Genomic DNA, 19,465 nt, shown 5'->3' with positions numbered 1-19,465 from the left:
GCCCGAGTCTGGGTCAACATATATTGTATTGGGAGTATTGTTATTGTTATATTGGTATGTGAATAGATATTGTTGATTTATTTTTCTTGATGAATGTACCACAATTATCATTGAACCTTTTTTGAATAAATATCATGTACATATATTTATGGCGAAAGGGGCTTTGAGATTTGGTGTTTTTTTTAAATTTAGTTTAATCACTGGGAGCTAGTGCGACTTTTTGCACTTTGAATTTAAATTGAGAACGTCAAAGGTAAGCAACATTAAAGCTTTACTGTACAGTCCTAGATAAACTCATCATTCATAGTACCAAAAACCATATTATATGGCCACAGATATTTCTAGGTCTCAAATGTCAATAACGTTACAGTAAAGGGGGTTGAACCCATGCAGTCGCGGGGACCTGGGCGCTATATGGTACATATACAAAGGGGTCCCCGCAAGGGAAGCGTATTGTAGACTACATACACTAGAAGTGCTCTGGACTAACAAACAAAAATGATATAACAATAATGAGGAATTTTCAGGTATTGTCATTTATCTATCAACACCGAATATCTACCATTACCACATTACAAACACATTTAATAAATAGCCCCAAAAGGGGAGAGGAAGGAAGGGGAAGGAGGGGTAGTGCTCAAGGAAGTGTAAAGTCAAGGAAAATAAACAGTCAAAGAACAAATAATAATTACAATATTACAATTAGAGTTGTGACAATTCTGATACAAAAGCCAAAAATCAAGGCGTACATTGAAAATTATTAAACTAATGACATTCAACGGTCACATACTAAATTCAGAATTATCAGGGGCATGTGCCGGAAGTCCAAGAAAGGAAAGAGCCGTCGACGTTTCGACCCCTGTCTATAGGCTATGTTAAGTCCTTTATCGGGGTCTTCATCAGGACATATACAGGGAAGAAGTGGAGTGGGGCAATCCTATCTGAAAAATTAAAACAAGAATTCAGACTTGGTACGTTATGAGAATAAATTGAATTAACACCGTCCTATATGGCAATACTGAATTCATTAAATTAATTACCATGGAGTAAAGGCCCAGCTGGGCTCTAAACGTAGGAATTGAGTAAGCCACGCAGGATGTCGTGGTCGATCTCAGCGATAATATTTCGCAACTACAGATGAGAAATAGTCAAATCAATTGGAAGAATAAGGATGAATTGCAATTAATACTACCAGTAGGGAGGTGTGTTGTCATTCAACACTGTCTACTTAATTAAAAAACGGGACTGAACTTGCACATGCTTCAACCATTAGGACGAATGGTGAGTTAATTGTTAAACCACAGTCGTCATTTGTCGGATTCAGAAGTCTGAAAAGGGCGAGGGTGCAAGCAGAATGCACGGGCTGTGGGTGAAACAAATCGACAAATAAGAGGGGTTATCAGTGATGAAGCAGCACTAAGTAAATGGCCCATCACTGCGAGCCACAGTGTTACCGGTCAAGCTCAAACACACTTACATGAAAAAGAGGTGGGGACCAACAGCCGCTGGTTAAGTTGGAAACATAGGACACAATTCGATTGCGGTAAAAGTCGCTGTAAAATATAAGACAGGGGCTCTGTTGTAAGTTAGGTAAAAAGGCTAATGGGGAAGACACGCTTCGTGTAAAAATATCTGGAGTCTGTTACATACCTCCGAGTTGATAGCGGGAGGGAAACTAAGCAGCCGATCTTGTGTCCGGCACGAGTGTGGTCTGTGGTGAAGTCGTCTTAAACCACCACAACCCGCAAGTCAGCGAAGGCAGTGTACGGACACCCGTTCCGTCAGCCTTAATACGATTGAATCCTGCAAAAAGCACAGAGGCAACCAGTTAGAAGGGGAACCCGTCTAAGGTTACAGATGGCCGCGAAAACATCTCGGCAAGGGCGTACTGTTACTTACAGATGCCCTAGGGGGCCGCTGCAGTCAACGCCGGTCGATAGAAACTCCGCAGGACCGCTACGCGGAGTTAGGGGTGGAGTCAGTAGATGTTTGCCACAATAGAAAGCGAAGAGTTACTCAAGGCTAGTAATGTGATCGCTAGTGTGGTAATGCGAGGGAACATTACTAAATTACAATTTGGATGAAGATTCTTACGGCAATATTCACTATTTGAGGTGGAACACATTTTAGCAAATTAGCGCTATTACGAGACTATGAAAAATTACGTTCGTGCAACCCTCGCACAGGAGGTTGTAAACGAGTGTACAAAAGCTGATCATCGTGTGTGATCGCTAGATGGCTAGAATGGATAAATACATTAAATTAATGAATAAATCATCAGTTCAACAGTTATATCGGTAATAATACCCGTGCAACTCTCTAGCAAGAGGTTGTAAGCGAGGTGCATAACATTTAGTCTACTAACAGATGTTACTGAATTAAAACAAAGGATTCATGTATAATGTGCGCCCGTATGACAATTCTATCCCATAAGGGAAAATACCGGCTCATGCACTTCAACATGAGAGTGTAAACGAGTAACATTGATTACATATGATGTGACAAGCATTACAGAAAATTGGAAAACTACATAATCTGTCATAAAGGATATCCATCTGAATCAGATGATTAACCAAGCGCTGCCAATTGTGCTAAACTACTGTCCTGCTCATTGAGACCATTTTTAATCGAGTCTAAGAGGGACATCCATTTGGATTCACGTGTATTTAGTACTGTCAGAAGATTACCCCCTCTTCTACCTAGGGATACCTTTTCAATTACAAGCCATCTCAAATCAGACACCGCATGTCCTGCTTTTTGCCAGTGTTCTACCAGGGGTGCGCCCACCACTTTGCATCGCAGTCTACTGCAGTGGGAAGAAATACGGGATTTGATTTTTTGTTGGGTTTGTCCCACATATACAAGACAGCATGGGCATTGGACAATGTAGATAACGCCAGTTGAATTACAATTCGTGTAGTGTTTTAAGGTGTAGGTACGCCCACCATGATCAAAAGTCTTAGTCTGAATGGTGGTGTCGCATGCTATGCATGTGCCACATCTGTGGTGTCCAACCAGAGGGGGCACATTCCATAAGGTCGTGAGAGTTGGTTGACTCGCTGGTTCCAAATAAGAATGGACAACCATGTCCCGTATATTTTTGGCTCTCTTAAAGGAGTGAAGAGGGAGTTGAATTTGCTCAATCTCATCTGCCACCAAAGACCAGTTCTTATTGAGGATTTGCTTGATTTCGTTACTCCGTGTCGAAAAAGTCGTGACACAGATGATACGATCTGGCCCAGTGTGATTAGTAACTTCTGGGTTAAGCAAAATGTCGCGTGGGTTGTACCACGCCCGTTTCCTGGCTCGTTTCACCATTCGGGCCGGGTACCCCCGCGAGGTGAGACGCTCACTTAAGACCTCAGATTCCTGGATGTAGTTGGCTCGAGTGGAGCAATTTCTCCTAATTCTGAGAAATTGCCCGGCAGGCAAATTGTCTTTGAGACCTCTGGGATGAGGACTCCCATATTGCAGCAAAGAGTTGCGCTCAGTCGGTTTCCTAAATAAGGTGGTTTGTAAGCGGTCTCCTTCCGTATAGATGGAGATATCCAAGAAAGGTATGGCTACGTTGCTGGATTCCATCGTGAATTGGATATGGGGGTTTCTTGAATTGAGCCAATCATGGAATTCTTTCAGTTGTTCTTTATTGCCCTCCCAGATACACAGGACATCATCAATGTATCTGACCCATAAGGTCAACCTGGCCTGGAAAGGATTATTAACTGAAAAGATATGTTGTTGATCGAAATGATCCATATATATTATGGCCAAATTTGGAGCGAAGGTAGCCCCCATGGCTACCCCCTTTGTCTGCAAATAGAAACCTTCTTGGAAGATAAAAAAGTTCTGCATCATGGCGATACTCAGCAACTCAATTATGAAGTCCGTCAGGACTGGTACAGGGGCCGGTCTTTTGTCTAGAGCCTCTCGCATCACTTCCAGAGCATCCTGTTGAGGGATACTGGTATAGAGCGATACGATATCGCAAGTAACCAGGAGTGCACTTTCTGGGTTGAATGGTCTCTCATCTATCAGATTGATTGTCTGTGTCGTGTCACGTAGATAAGCCCTGGTGTTAAGGGCAATGGGCTTTAGGAAGAAGTCAACATATTTACACAGGGGCTCTAACGTAGACCCACAGCTTGACACGATAGGACGTCCAGGGGGGCTGTTCAGATTCTTGTGCACCTTCTGTAAGGTGTAAATGGTTGCCAGTCTCGGGAATTTTTGGTTAAGGAATTTAAATTCTTGCTCACTCAGGAAACCGGCATCCAATCCTTTCTGTGTAGCTGTCAAAATTGTAGATGCCAATTCACGTGAAGGGTCACTTGGTAGTTGCCGATAACTGACACCATCTGACAATTGTCTGTAAATTTGTTAGATTGAACCTAAGCAAAACAGAGAAGAAGGCCCTAACAGGCCAATGTACCAACAAAGAGGTCGTTATTAAACCCACCGACAAAGGCGGGGCGATTGTCGTGCAGGACCTTTCCAAATACAAGGAAGAAATCTACAGACAATTGTCAGATGGTGTCAGTTATCGGCAACTACCAAGTGACCCTTCATGTGAATTGGCATCTACAATTTTGACAGCTACACAGAAAGGATTGGATGCCGGTTTCCTGAGTGAGCAAGAATTTAAATTCCTTAACCAAAAATTCCCGAGACTGGCAACCATTTACACCTTACCGAAGGTGCACAAGAATCTGAACAGCCCCCCTGGACGTCCTATCGTGTCAGGCTGTGGGTCTATGTTAGAGCCCCTGTGTAAATATGTTGACTTCTTCCTAAAGCCCATTGCCCTTAACACCAGGGCTTATCTACGTGACACGACACAGACAATCAATCTGATAGATGAGAGACCATTCAACCCAGAAAGTGCACTCCTGGTTACTTGCGATATCGTATCGCTCTATACCAGTATCCCTCAACAGGATGCTCTGGAAGTGATGCGAGAGGCTCTAGACAAAAGACCGGCCCCTGTACCAGTCCCGACGGACTTCATAATTGAGTTGCTGAGTATCGCCATGATGCAGAACTTTTTTTATCTTCCAAGAAGGTTTCTATTTGCAGACAAAGGGGGTAGCCATGGGGGCTACCTTCGCTCCAAATTTGGCCATAATATATATGGATCATTTCGAACAACAACATATCTTTTCAGTTAATAATCCTTTCCAGGCCAGGTTGACCTTATGGGTCAGATACATTGATGATGTCCTGTGTATCTGGGAGGGCAATAAAGAACAACTGAAAGAATTCCATGATTGGCTCAATTCAAGAAACCCCCATATCCAATTCACGATGGAATCCAGCAACGTAGCCATACCTTTCTTGGATATCTCCATCTATACGGAAGGAGACCGCTTACAAACCACCTTATTTAGGAAACCGACTGAGCGCAACTCTTTGCTGCAATATGGGAGTCCTCATCCCAGAGGTCTCAAAGACAATTTGCCTGTCGGGCAATTTCTCAGAATTAGGAGAAATTGCTCCACTCGGGCCAACTACATCCAGGAATCTGAGGTCCTAAGTGAGCGTCTCACCTCGCGGGGGTACCCGGCCCGAATGGTGAAACGAGCCAGGAAACGGGCGTGGTACAACCCACGCGACATTTTGCTTAACCCAGAAGTTACTAATCACACTGGGCCAGATCGTATCATCTGTGTCACGACTTTTTCGACACGGAGTAACGAAATCAAGCAAATCCTCAATAAGAACTGGTCTTTGGTGGCAGATGAGATTGAGCAAATTCAACTCCCTCTTCACTCCTTTAGGAGAGCCAAAAATATACGGGACATGGTTGTCCATTCTTATTTGGAACCAGCGAGTCAACCAACTCTCACGACCTTATGGAATCTGCCCCCTCTGGTTGGACACCACAGATGTGGCACATGCATAGCATGCGACACCACCATTCAGACTAAGACTTTTGATCATGGTGGGCGTACCTACACCTTAAAACACTACACGAATTGTAATTCAACTGGCGTTATCTACATTGTCCAATGCCCATGCTGTCTTGTATATGTGGGACAAACCCAACAAAAAATCAAATCCCGTATTTCTTCCCACTGCAGTAGACTGCGATGCAAAGTGGTGGGCGCACCCCTGGTAGAACACTGGCAAAAAGCAGGACATGCGGTGTCTGATTTGAGATGGCTTGTAATTGAAAAGGTATCCCTAGGTAGAAGAGGGGGTAATCTACTGACAGTACTAAATACACGTGAATCCAAATGGATGTCCCTCTTAGACTCGATTAAAAATGGTCTCAATGAGCAGGACAGTAGTTTAGCACAATTGGCAGCGCTTGGTTAATCATCTGATTCAGATTGATATCCTTTATGACAGATTATGTAGTTTTCCAATTTTCTGTAATGCTTGTCACATCATATGTAATCAATGTTACTCGTTTACACTCATGTTGGAGAAGTGCACGAGCCGGTATTTTCCCTTATGGGATAGAATTGTCATACGGGCGCACATACATGAATCCTTTGTTTTAATTCAGTAACATCTGTTAGTAGACTAAATGTTATGCACCTCGCTTACAACCTCTTGCTAGAGAGTTGCGCGGGTATTATTACCGATATAACTGTTGAACTGATGATTTATTCATTAATTTAATGTATTTATCCATTCTAGCCATCTAGCGATCACACACGATGATCAGCTTTTGTACAAGAATCTTCATCCAAATTGTAATTTAGTAATGTTCCCTCGCATTACCACACTAGCGATCACATTACTAGCCTTGAGTAACTCTTCGCTTTCTATTGTGGCAAACATCTACTGACTCCGCCCCTAACTCCGCGTAGCGGTCCTGCGGAGTTTCTATCGACCGGCGTTGACTGCAGCGGCCCCCTAGGGCATCTGTAAGTAACAGTACGCCCTTGCCGAGATGTTTTCGCGGCCATCTGTAACCTTAGACAGGTTCCCCTTCTAATTGGTTGCCTCCGTGCTTTTTGCAGGATTCAATCGTATTAAGGCTGACGGAACGGGTGTCCGTACACTGCCTTCGCTGACTTGCGGTGGTTTAAGACGACTTCACCACAGACCACACTCGTGCCGGACACAAGATAGGCTGCTTAGTTTCCCTCCCGCTATCAACTCGGAGGTATGTAACAGACTCCAGATATTTTTACACGAAGCGTGTCTTCCCCATTAGCCTTTTTACCTAACTTACAACAGAGCCCCTGTCTTATATTTTACAGCGACTTTTACCGCAATCGAATTGTGTCCTATGTTTCCAACTTAACCAGCGGCTGTTGGTCCCCACCGCTTTTTCATGTAAGTGTGTTTGAGCTTGACAGGTAACACTGTGGCTCGCAGTGATGGGCCATTTACTTAGTGCTGCTTCATCATTGATAACCCCTCTTATTTGTCGATTTGTTTCACCCACAGCCCGTGCATTCTGCTTGCACCCTCGCCCTTTTCAGACTTCTGAATCCGACAAATGACGACTGTGGTTTAACAATTAACTCACCATTCGTCCTAATGGTTGAAGCATGTGTAAGTTCAGTCCCGTTTTTTAATTAAGTAGACAGTGTTGAATGACAACACACCTCCCTACTGGTAGTATTACTTGCAATTCATCCTTATTCTTCCAATTGATTTGACTATTTCTCCTCTGTAGTTGCGAAATATTATCGCTGAGATCGACCACGACATCCTGCGTGGCTTACTCAATTCCTACGTTTAGAGCCCAGCTGGGCCTTTACTCCATGGTAATTAATTTAATGAATTCAGTATTGCCATATAGGACGGTGTTAATTCAATTTATTCTCATAACGTACCAAGTCTGAATTCTTGTTTTAATTTTTCAGATAGGATTGCCCCACTCCACTTCTTCCCTGTATATGTCCTGATGAAGACCCCGATAAAGGACTTAACATAGCCTATAGACAGGGGTCGAAACGTCGACGGCTCTTTCCTTTCTTGGACTTCCGGCACATGCCCCTGATAATTCTGAATTTAGTATGTGACCGTTGAATGTCATTAGTTTAATAATTTTCAATGTACGCCTTGATTTTTGGCTTTTGTATCAGAATTGTCACAACTCTAATTGTAATATTGTAATTATTATTTGTTCTTTGACTGTGTTTATTTTCCTTGACTTTACACTTCCTTGAGCACTACCCCTCCTTCCCCTTCCTTCCTCTCCCCTTTTGGGGCTATTTATTAAATGTGTTTGTAATGTGGTAATGGTAGATATTCGGTGTTGATAAATAAATGACAATACCTGAAAATTCCTCATTATTACTATATAATTTTTGTTTGTTAGTCCAGAGCACTTCTAGTGTATGTAGTCTACAATACGCTTCCCTTGCGGTGACCCCTTTGTATATGTATCAAATGTCAATAACACTTCTATCAAGAGCTAGAATCCGGGGTAGGGGTAGTACTTTGTGATCAGGAAGGATGCAGGTTTTTCCAGGTAACACTCCATTTTATAAAATCATGGCGTGGTACATGCAAGTATATTGGTAAAGCTGAAGAAGTGTAGTCAATTACCTATACTAAGGTGAAGCCATTGTGTTTTTCTTTAAGCTTTTTTTGAATGCAAAAAAGGTGGCCTCTGCTTAGCCGCAGAGCCGGATAAATAGTACCAAGCTGATGTATGCTTTCTGTAACATAACATGTTCCCCTTTGCAATGCAGGGCTCCCTTATAGCTGACCTGCCTATGAAGAATACCAGATAGGCATGGAAACGTGATGCATGAATAGTCGGTTTGACATCAGGAGAGGTGTACAAAGCCCAAGTCACATTGCACCGAGAGGCTACACAGAAGTACACAAGTAGAAAAAAGAAACACCAGGCAGCTCTGTGTGAACAGCATCCATGCCTAGGTCGTTTCAAAAGACAACCAGGAAAAACAAGCCTAAATTAGAAATTGCACTTCAGTGGCAGTAAATACATAAAAAAAAAACCAACATTAAAATCAGCCAGAGGTAACAAAATGTGTAGGTACATTAGCTATAACTTTATGTTCACAGTTAACAATGTTGCTAATGACAGCACTGTACAGTGTGAAATACTTTTTCTACGCAGGATAGGTTTTAATGCCTTCCTCATTGGGCGAACCTTGGTCCCTGTGATAGTTTTGGAAAACACTGTAGAAGTTACAAGAATCATTTTCAAGTGCAAAGAACAATCAAGTTAGTGTTTAGACAGGTAGGAGAGGGCTTCACTTGTCTCAAAATTTCCATCATGAAACTAACGTGTTTGAGATTTGGAAGCAAAGAGAAAAGCTGTAACCTACCTTTGGTCAAGAGAAAACAGCCTGCCTCTGATGAATTCATGCTCCCAATACTGGAGTAGAAATGGTCACACCAGCTTCCACACTAAGCTCTGGCCTGGGGGTTTCAGTTATCTACTGAAAGGATTGGGCAGCTTGTTCTCTGCAGAAGCCTTAGAAAAGTTTAACCTAGGGTAAGCTAGGGGGCTGCGGAATCACTTACAGTTGAATATAGTGATCAGGAATAATGGGCATATTGGTATGAGGTGAGTGGAGAAAATAACATTATGCTCTGGGTTACTGAACCCTGGTGCACAACTTGCTGATAGAATCTGAGAAGTCACCGGTGGAGCTACTAGCCAGCTAAGGAGTTAGGATAAACTAGTGTGTGGAAAGCATCTTGTGAATGAACGAATGACAGAACTTATACAGAGCACAGCTACCCAGATAGTACCCCAGCGCTAATGTGAGTACAGACAGACATGTGATATTAGAGGCTGGAAAGATGCGTTTTCAGTGGTTTGCGAAAAGCAGTCTCATTTGGCATGTTTCCCAAGATGCAAATCGGGGTCACACGAACAGAAATGAACGAGCCACCACGTCTAGCTCTCTTAAACCATGGGACCACGATCAGTCAAGTCTTTCTCAAGAGGCGGGCCCTACCAGGGTAATAGAGCTGGATTCTTCTATTCAGATAAGGTCCTACTCCGTGCAGGGCGCAGTGGGCAAAAAATAAAGCTTTAATAGTTATTCTTTTATTAACTGACATGTGATATTAGAGGCTGGAAAGAAGCGTTTTCAGTGGTTTGCGAAAAGCAGTCTCATTTGGCATGTTTCCCAAGATGCAAATCGGGGTCACACGAACTGAAATGAACGAGCCACCACGTCTAGCTCTCTTAAACCATGGGACCACGATCAGTCAAGTCTTTCTCAAAAGGCGGGCACTACCAGGGTAATAGAGCTGGATTCTTCTATTCAGATAAGGTCCTACTCCATGCAGGGCGCAGTGGGCAAGCAATAAAGCTTTAAAAGTTATTCTTTTATTAACTGGTAACTAGTGGACCGGTTTAAAGGATATTAGGGTGCGCCTAGAGGGACTGAAAAGGAGGCACGAAGCTGAACAACAGTTTTCTGGGCATCCTAGTGAAGAAAGGCCAGAAAGTTTTCAAAGCCTTCATTAGCCAAAAACACACTTGTGTACTGTTTACAAAGTCAACATCTGAAACTTAGCGACACTGAACTGGTGTATTGAGAACAGGTTTAAAGGAAGTAAACAAAATTACAACATAACGTTCTGTACATACATATTCACGTGGAAGCAATATACAACCACAGAGGATCACCTCCCCAGTCAATCTGACTTTCAAATGCAATGTACAGGTGCCCTTCCTAACCTCCGGTGTTTTGATTTTTAGATTTACTTTGGACAATTGCAGTGGAAAAAATAATGTAACCCTGTGTGTTGCTGTATTATTTCTTATGGGGTAGAATATGCATTTATAAGTGAATGCCAGTGCAATTTTATTCATTTTATTTATTTTAAAAGTTTTATATAGCGCGAACAAGATCCTTGCAGATATCAGAGCGCTTTACAGAGCATAGAATAACACCAGGAGGGTGAATAACAGGCCATAGGGTACATCACAGTTGTAGGTATAGGTGGGGTGGGGTATGTACATGGGGGAAGCATAGTAAACAGGTACATCAATAATGCAAGTAGTAAAAATAGTTGTAAGCATAGACAGTCTGGTAATTCAGTAATGCAAGTAATACGAATAATCGAGGGATCATAGATAATACAGATCGGTGCAGAGACTTTTAAAATTCACGTTAATAGATTAAGTGTGTTTAGCCATGAGGATAGCTTTTACTTCTTTCCTAAAGAGTGTGATGGAGGGGATGAGTCTAGTTTCAGGAGGGAGTGAGTTCCAGATCCTGGGTGCCATTCCTGAGAAGGAGCGTTTATAAGTTTTTTCCTTCCGGAATCTGAGGTTTTAGCAGAAGATTATTTGTGCCTCTAGTGTTTCTAGAGCCGCCAGAGATTGTCAGCTTCTGGGCGAGGTAACCGTGTGATCTCAGGTGAACAGCCTTGTGTGTCATGCAAGCGATTTTCAGATGTATTCTGGCTTCAAAAGGCAGCCAGTTCAGGGCTTTCAAGTCAGGGGAGATATGCGAGTGTTTTTTTGACCCCGTGATGAGTCTCGCTGCAGCGTTTAGAGAAGCTCTTAGGGGTGCCGTAGTAGTTAGAGGGAGACCGCAGAGGGCAGTGCTGCCGTATTCTATTCGAGGGATGACTAGTGCTTGTACTGCAGTTTGGAAGTCTTTGGCCGGGAGGAAGGGTTTGAGTTTCCTCAGTGTATTGATTTGATAGTTCGCACCCTTCGTTGCCTTGCTGATGTGTTGCTGCATGTCGAGATTGGAGTCGAGTGTTATGCCCAGAGATTTTGCTGAGTCCACGATGGTTGGTTGGACATTGAGTGCAGTTAGGTGTTTAAGCCAGGTTTGAGTGGTAGAGATCTTCGCGGGAGGTGCGATCAGAAGGAACTCTGTTTTCAAAGCATTGAGTTTGAGATGATTATCGGCCAGCCAGGATTGGGTGCTTCTGATCGTTGAGTTCAGGCGAACAATGTCTTTGGGGGATTGCACTTTGAGATATAGTTGGGTGTCATCTGCGTACATGTGAAAGAATACATTGGATGTTTGTAACAAGGTGGCGAGTGGTTCCATAACTAGGTTGAACAAAGTTGGGGATAAGGAGGATCCTTGGGGGACGCCTAACGACACAGGTATTGGCGAGGACAAAAGGTTGTTGCACTTGAATTTCTGCGACCTGTTGTGTAGAAAGGAAGCGAACCACTTGAGAACATTTCCAGATATACCCATTCTTGTGTTTAATAGTTCGAGTAGTTTCTCATGTTTAACGGTGTCGAATGCTGAAGAGAGATCAAGAAGGATGAGGAGGCAGGTATCATTTTGGTCAAGGATTTGAAGGGCGTCGTCAATTACGTGAGTCATAGCGGTTTCTGTACTGTGTCCTGCTCGGAAGCCTGATTGGTGGGAGTTGAGGAGATCAAACTGATCAATGTGTTTGGTCAGTTGTAGTTGTGCGCATTTTTCCAGGAGTTTGGCGAGAGTGGGAGTATTGGTAATGGGACGGTAATTGTTTAGATCAGATGGGTCGGCTGTAGGTTTCTTTAGTAATGGTGTCACTTGTCCGACTTTGAGGGTGTCAGGGATGGTTCCTTGTTGGAGTGAGCTGTTGATAATTTTAGTCCAGAGTGGGAGGAGCAGCGGGGTGAAGTCTTTGACAGCGTTAGCAGGGAGGGGGTCCGTGAGGTGATTGGATGGCTTTAAGGTGCTGAGCAGTTTGCCAATTTCCTCTTCAGAGTAGGTGTCAAAGGATGACCATGAAGCATTGTTTTTTGGTTCAGTGGATGCAGTGCAGTGGGGTTTGGGGTAAAGGCTTGCGTCAATGAGGAGATCGCTCTTAATGTTGTCAGTTTTTTGGGTAAAGAAAGCAGCGAAGTCTTCACAGGAGGGTGCTTTGCGCACAGTGATGGGTGGTTGGGGTTGTTCCTTAGATTGTGTTCCGATTAGCTCAAAAAAGTTCTCTCGGGCGGTTTTTTGCTTGGTCGAGCTGAAGGCTGAAGAAGGCTGATTTTGAGCGCTTTATTTTCCTGAAGTAGGCGTTTTTTTCCTTCAGAGTTTTTAGGTGCAGTGTAGAGGGGGCCATTCTCCAAGTGCGCTCTGCCAACCGCATGGTTCGTCTCTCCTCATTAAGACTCCCGTCATACCATGGTTTGGAGATTTTGGCGGAGACTCTTTTTAGCTGCATGGGTGCAGCCTCATCAATTATTGTGGTCATGGCGTTGAGATAGTGGTCGGTCAAGGATTGGACGTCCGTGGCGCCAGTCGGAGGGAGTAGGAGGTCATGACTGTTTGGGGGTAGGGAGTTTGGGTTGAGTTTTTTCAGGTCTCTTTTCCAGACTTTAGGCTTGGAGGATTGGACCTTGCTCAATTTGACTTTCTCCTTGATGAAGAATGTAACGATATGATGATCTGACCAGTCACAGGGTTGAATAGACTCAAGTTGGATGGCGTCCTCTTTGGAGATAAGGTCGAGGATAGAGCCTTTCTCGTGGGTCGGGCTGTTGCATACTTGTGTGAGGTCAAGGGCATTGAGGAACGTTTTAAAACTGTTTACCACCCCATCATTGAGATCGTTCCAGTGGAGGTTGAAGTCGCCAAGGTAAATTTGAGTGACCTGTCGTCCGGAGTTGGTAGAGATCAGATCCATGATTTGTTGGGCGAAGGTGAGGTTGTCCCTGGGTGGGTGGTAGATGCTGTGAAGAGAGCATATCGGTTTGCCCTCACTGATAATGTCGAGGCATATGTATTCATAGGAAGTTGGGGAGGGTAAGGAAGGTGCGGTGACTTTCAGAACGGAAAGATTGTTCCTGTATATGCATGCAATTCCACCACCTGTCTTGCCAGATCTGTCGAGTCTAATGATGTGGTAATTGGGGGGAACCAAAATGTCCATTATAGGTGTAGAAGATTCGGTTAGCCAGGTTTCAGTAAGGATGATTAGGTCAAGGTCCAATTTTAAGATGAGATCAGCGATGGCGGAGGAGTGTCTAGAGGCCGATCTGCAGTTGAGGAGAGTGCACTTGAGTCGGGGTGTGACAGGGGAGGTAGAGGGTTCTAGGGTGAGGGGGACTTTTCTGAGATTCTCAGGGACAGAATTCTGTTGTTTAGAGTGGGGGTCTATGGGGATTTGAGTGTATCGTGGGAATGGAGGTGTGTGGCGGTTGTGTGGTTTGGGGGAACTGGGTCGTAGGAGCGGAGGAGGGTGAGTGTGTCGAGGTCTGAAAGAGGGTTGCATGGGCGATGGGGGCGGTTGTTGCGATTGTGGACAGGGATCGCGGTCCGGTGTGAGAGGTGCAGAGTGGGAGAGTCGTCCGGAAGGGTGGGGCGCAGATTGGGGGGGTGGGTGGTGGTGTGTGAGGCTTGTCTGGGGTGTGTGAGGAGTAGTTCTTTGATGGTGTGAGTGTCTTCTTTGATGGTGTGAATGTCTTCTTTGAGCTCGAGGAGGGTGGAAATAATCTTGTCCAGTATGGGATAAATGTTGGTGTTTGGGATGGAAGTTATGGGTGAGTGACTGACCTGAGAGTTAGCATGCGGGTGAGGGGGTGGGATGGTGTTCGCGCAAGGCTCCATGGTGGCGGTGTGCGTGTTGGTGTTAGATCGGAGAGAGGGGTTGGGAGGGAAGGGTATGGATGGCGTAGGGAGGAGGTTGGTGTTGTGGATGAGGGCATTAGTGTCGGGCGGAGAGAGCCGAGTGGGGGTTGAGTGTATGTTAGTGGCGGTGGGGGAGCAGGTGGGGTAGTAGGGGCTGAGAGTGGGGGGGGAAATGGGATTAGTAAGGGTCCTGTTGTGGGGAGGTTGTACCCTTTTCCCTCATTAAATATTTGGAAATGTTCTTAACTTGTTATGGACATTGCAGGTTCTTAGGTTCAATCGTTAAATAACTGTATGGTTCTTTGGTGTTCACCCACCCCACATACTTCCTCTGATATCTGACTCATCATTGAAGCCCTTGCTTGAGGAAATGCGCTTGGAGAATTACACCCAGCAGTGAGGGAGTTCAGCTACCACTCGCAACAAAACTAAGTCTCGCATTTGTAAGGGACAATTTCTTACCAGAACTAGGGTTGCAGGAAACAGATTTCCAAAAGTTTGACTGTCTGTAAAAACATATGGTGCTGGAATGCAATGCAAATTCAAGCAAAGAAAAAGGAAAAGAACGCACTAGCTGAGTGGAGACCCGTATGCTCCCTCGATTCGAGCAGTACATTTCCCAAGAACAACTGGGGTAGCCAAATATGGAGGGAGAGAGAAAAAGCACAAATTTAGTATAGGAGGTTTTCATGGCAGCTCAAAAGAACAGTTAAGAATAAACTTCTTGGAGTCATGGAAACCATTGTGGTTCGAAAAAAAGATGATGCAAAAGCTTGGCTAGATGAGGTACCATCATCTGGAACACACATAGTTCAGAGAGCGGGGATGCTATTTTATATCTTGGCATTACAGAAAAAAAGCTAGTTACCACATTCTAGGTTATAAATACTGCTGACTATAAGGAACTAGAGACTAAGGCTGGTAAATAAAAAAAAAGCTAGTTACCACATTCTAGGTTATAAATACTGCTGACTATAAGGAACTAGAGACTAAGGCTGGTAAATAAGATAGGACTAAGAAAACAGCTGAATATCGCAGGGAAACAAATTTCACAATGGAGTGTATAGAATAAGAAGGTGCAGGGTGGACCTGGGGAAGCAGAAGGTATCAGGTGAGCGGCAGGTGCCAACCAATAGGAGAAGAGGGTTAGCACTTCTGGTGTAAGCACTTCTGGTGTAAGTTTAAGTGGAGTCAGATGGAGGTAAGAAGTTGCCTTGCAACCTTTTGCTGTAAAGCGAAAAATGACATTAGTTTGTTCCCATTTTCATGGCCTTTCATGTTTGTTGCATTTCCCTCGCCCCTTAACCATTCCTGATTTTTCAGCTGTGCTGTTTAAAGATTCCACTGTATTAAGACTTGCCTGTTAAGTTCTCCAAGTCTGTTGACTTTCTGCATGTGTGTTAACTGCTGGTGATCCTGAGTCCAGGAAGGTTTCCTGGAACTCTCTGGGGGTTATCACCTGCCCAGTTACTGGAGCATCAGGTAAACTTGCATTGTTACTGAATAATTTACAAACAAGCTTGATTACCTGTGGTGATATCTTAATGCACGCTTTCTATTCTTTAAAATCACACTTGTTAGGAGCCACAGGAAAGCCCTGGGGAAGGAGACTGGACGTGCACCGATTTAAGACCAGATCAAAGGAAACACTTCAATGTTTCTCTCTCCTTCTTAACCCTGACCCCATTTTCACCTAGGGTGAGAGTGAACGCAACAGTTACCAATCTCGGTGTGCGCTTTCCCTTCAGTTAGGAGGATGGCAGTTTAGTGTTAATCAGCGCCACAACCTAGCTCAACTGTTGACTAGTGACACTGACAAACAGAACCAGCTACTTTTTCTACAGCAGACATAAAATAATTCTAGCATGAAGCGCAGTGTTCACTTCAATAGCTGGATGATTGAAAGAAAAAAAAAACCTTATGCCCTTACATTTTTGCCCCGAGTTCTACAGGGGAATTCAATCAATTGAAAGTTTTTTTTTCCACCACTTTAGGACCCATTTATTTACTCACATTCGAGGGTCCGATGCCTCAAAGCCAGCACGATTGAGGTAATATCCAGTTACTGCATCTGGAATCTGTTAGTGGGAAATGAGAAACTAATTACTGAAATATCTTCAAATGTTAGGGGCACCCAAACATATGACGGAATTGAACACCAATGATCTTCACACAAGAAGAGACATATTTCAAGTTTTCATTTGAGACAGGATCTATCAAGCATGAGAATGGCAATTCTGAAACTGAAAGATTAAACAATATTCAAGTTTCCTTAAGGGGCTTTTTTCTTTTCTAAGCTGAACACATATTTTCAACTCATAGTAATGGAAGCTAGCATCAAAAAGATAAACATTCACAAAGATGTAACTTGATCCCAAATGAGTCACTATAGCTACTGTATCTTGGAGCTAGACCTAGTTAATCAAACTGTTTGCAGTGCATGACTGCAGCCAGCATGCTCTTTATCGGTCTGAATATTTATAGTTAAACATTCAATAGTAAGATGAGACTTACTGTGGGCGTGTAATCCTCCAACTGCATCAGAAAGTCAACTAATGGAGTAGTGGAAAGCACAGGCTTGACATCTCCATTCGCTGCGCCTGGTGGCACGTAGACTCCATTGGACATGGATCCTTCAGATGGCGCGGCTGCTACTGCTGCAGACACGGGTACTGGGAAATAAAACAGACCAATTAGTCTGAAAGAAAAATGCAGCGGAATCTCCTGGTGGCAAATATGAATCCCAACATAAGATGCAGACTAAGGGACACGTGTCCACTTTCTTCAAAGCACCAAAGGGTTACATAGTGGGTGCCATGTTTAAATTACCCGTACTGCAATTTGTTTTGTATTGAGGAAATAAATCATCAATGGGAGAGTTTTTCCCTCAACACAAAAAGTAAATCCCCCAGCATACAGAAAGCACCCCTCGCTAGCATGGGGGACACAAACAGAAAAAATAAGGCACAGTCAGGGTGCCTTAGAAATATAGCGAGACGACATTCGTTGTAACCTGGCATGCCTTTGACATATGGGCAGTTAGGTCAGAGGTTTACCATGGCAGAGCCAAAAGGAGGTTCGATCGGCATAGAACTGGTACTTCTCTCAACTCAAAATTAAGAGGTCAAACAGCGGGTCTGAAGGGACATGCTAATTAATGATATACATGAAAGTGCACCTATACCTCGTATTTTTTAATGAGCTTTACTAGTTTCTGCTCTCAAGACAAACAACTATGTTTATCCTAGTATTTTTATTTTACTCTTTTCTTTTTTATTTTCTTACAGAATTGGTTTTGTATTTTCACACAAAGAATGAATACATGGTCAAATCATAACCCAAAATGTTTCAAAAACATTTCAAATAAACATACAAATGATTTGTGCTCTACACAAAGACATCACAAAATTTTGCTTTACAACTGTGACAAAAACAAACAATAAACATCAATTATCTACAATAAATCTTCTGACTTATACAAATGTTTCTTTGGTTTTCAATACAGATTATCTCCCTATTTTAATAGTGGAATTTGGTATATTTTTTGCCTTATGATCCCTCGATTTTCTTGATAGTTGCCGAGTTTATTGAAGGCTCTTTTCGCAGAGAGTAATGGGGTATTCCTGTTTTCAACGAGTATGGTGGCCAGCCGTTTTTCTTTATACTAGATTTTCTGTTCATACCTCGTAGGCTTCAAACTTGATTGACGCGTGGAGCGCCACGTTCGCTCCGCTTGTGTTTCTCTCGTTTGAATTTATCTCGCACACATTGTGGCACGATTTCAATAACCGCTATCGTGCTAGCTGTTATTGAAATCGTGCCACAATGTGTGCGAGATAAATTCAGGTACCGTATCTCCATTGTAGGTATAATTTTCTAGTTAAAATATGGAAAATATCATCCAAGACACACTCGAAATAATAACAATCTTTAAAAAAAGATTCAGTTAGGGTGCCGGTATGTGAGTTTTGTAAAGAAGCAGTTAGTTTGCCATCATAGTACAGTCTGGCCAGGTGCTTACGTGAGACCATGTTACAAGCTGTCTCTGGGTCGGACCACAGTGTTGGTATTCCCAACTTCCCACATTCGTTCTTTATATACTTGAACCATGGAATTTTCCCCACGTTGGGTAGGCTTAAAATTTCTTGGAGTTCCTGCCTATAGTTGAGGAGCTCTGGTGTAGTCTGGAGGAGGAGGAGGACGACGAAAGAAGAAGAAGAAGAAAGAAGTTTCAGTTAATCAAATTTTATTCTATAGAAACAAGAATCACTGGGAATAAAGAAGGTAAGAACAGAGACTCATATGCTATAAAGACAGGAACCTATTGGGACAACTGGGTTATGAGGTAGTGGTTAGCTCTACACTAAATGCTTCTATCAGAGGGGTCGCTATTCTTAAAAAAAGTCAACTAAAATTAGAGGAGGTTAAAACTGCCTCCGATAAAGGAGGGAGATGGGCGATTGTACAAATAATTTTGGAGACGGGTAAATTCGTACTATGTGTGGTATATGGACCCAATATTGATAATTAGTCTATCTTTGATTGGCTGAACATCGAATTATTGGATTGGGAAGGAGAACTCATACTGATGGGCGATTTTAATTGCATAATGAACTATAAATTGGATACAACGAGGCATGGCGCCTCTGAACGGATGTATAAGACGCGAGCTGCTATACGTGAACTTGCTCGCTTGCATAATTTAAAAGATATTTGGCGTAGGAGCCGCGCTAGCAACCAAGATGGCCGCTTGAGCCTCTGATCCGCCGGCCGCCACATCCTGACCAGCCATCCAGCACATTATCCTGAACCCCGTCCCTACCATCGGGTGGGGGACCAGCACCTGAGTCACTAGGTGAAATTCTGGTTCGTTTGGGTGCTTTGGCGACAGATTATCATCGTCCGAAACTTTGAGGGCCTCCGGGCGTGGACACCGGGACCCCGAGTGAGGCGCTGTCCGCAGTGGAGTGCGACAACATCGGCCTCCG

The 19,465-nt window shown here is 43.5% G+C and overlaps 1 protein-coding gene across 1 annotated transcript in view; it reads right to left on the bottom strand.

The window, feature by feature from the left end:
* TAF10 (TATA-box binding protein associated factor 10) overlaps positions 1-19,465 on the bottom strand; it is a 68,169-nt gene that overhangs the window by 8,234 nt on the left and 40,470 nt on the right. The window contains exons 2-3 of the mRNA XM_086933761.1: positions 16,992-17,149; positions 16,491-16,555 (exon numbers count right to left, since the gene is read on the bottom strand). Coding sequence (XP_086789887.1) covers positions 16,491-16,555; positions 16,992-17,149 — 223 coding nt within the window. The remainder of the gene's footprint in view (positions 1-16,490; positions 16,556-16,991; positions 17,150-19,465) is intronic.

The sequence above is a fragment of the Lissotriton vulgaris genome, chromosome 8, assembly GCF_964263255.1.
Source record: "Lissotriton vulgaris chromosome 8, aLisVul1.2, whole genome shotgun sequence".
Classification (NCBI taxonomy): domain Eukaryota; kingdom Metazoa; phylum Chordata; class Amphibia; order Caudata; family Salamandridae; genus Lissotriton; species Lissotriton vulgaris.
This window is presented reverse-complemented; position numbering and strand designations above follow the sequence as displayed.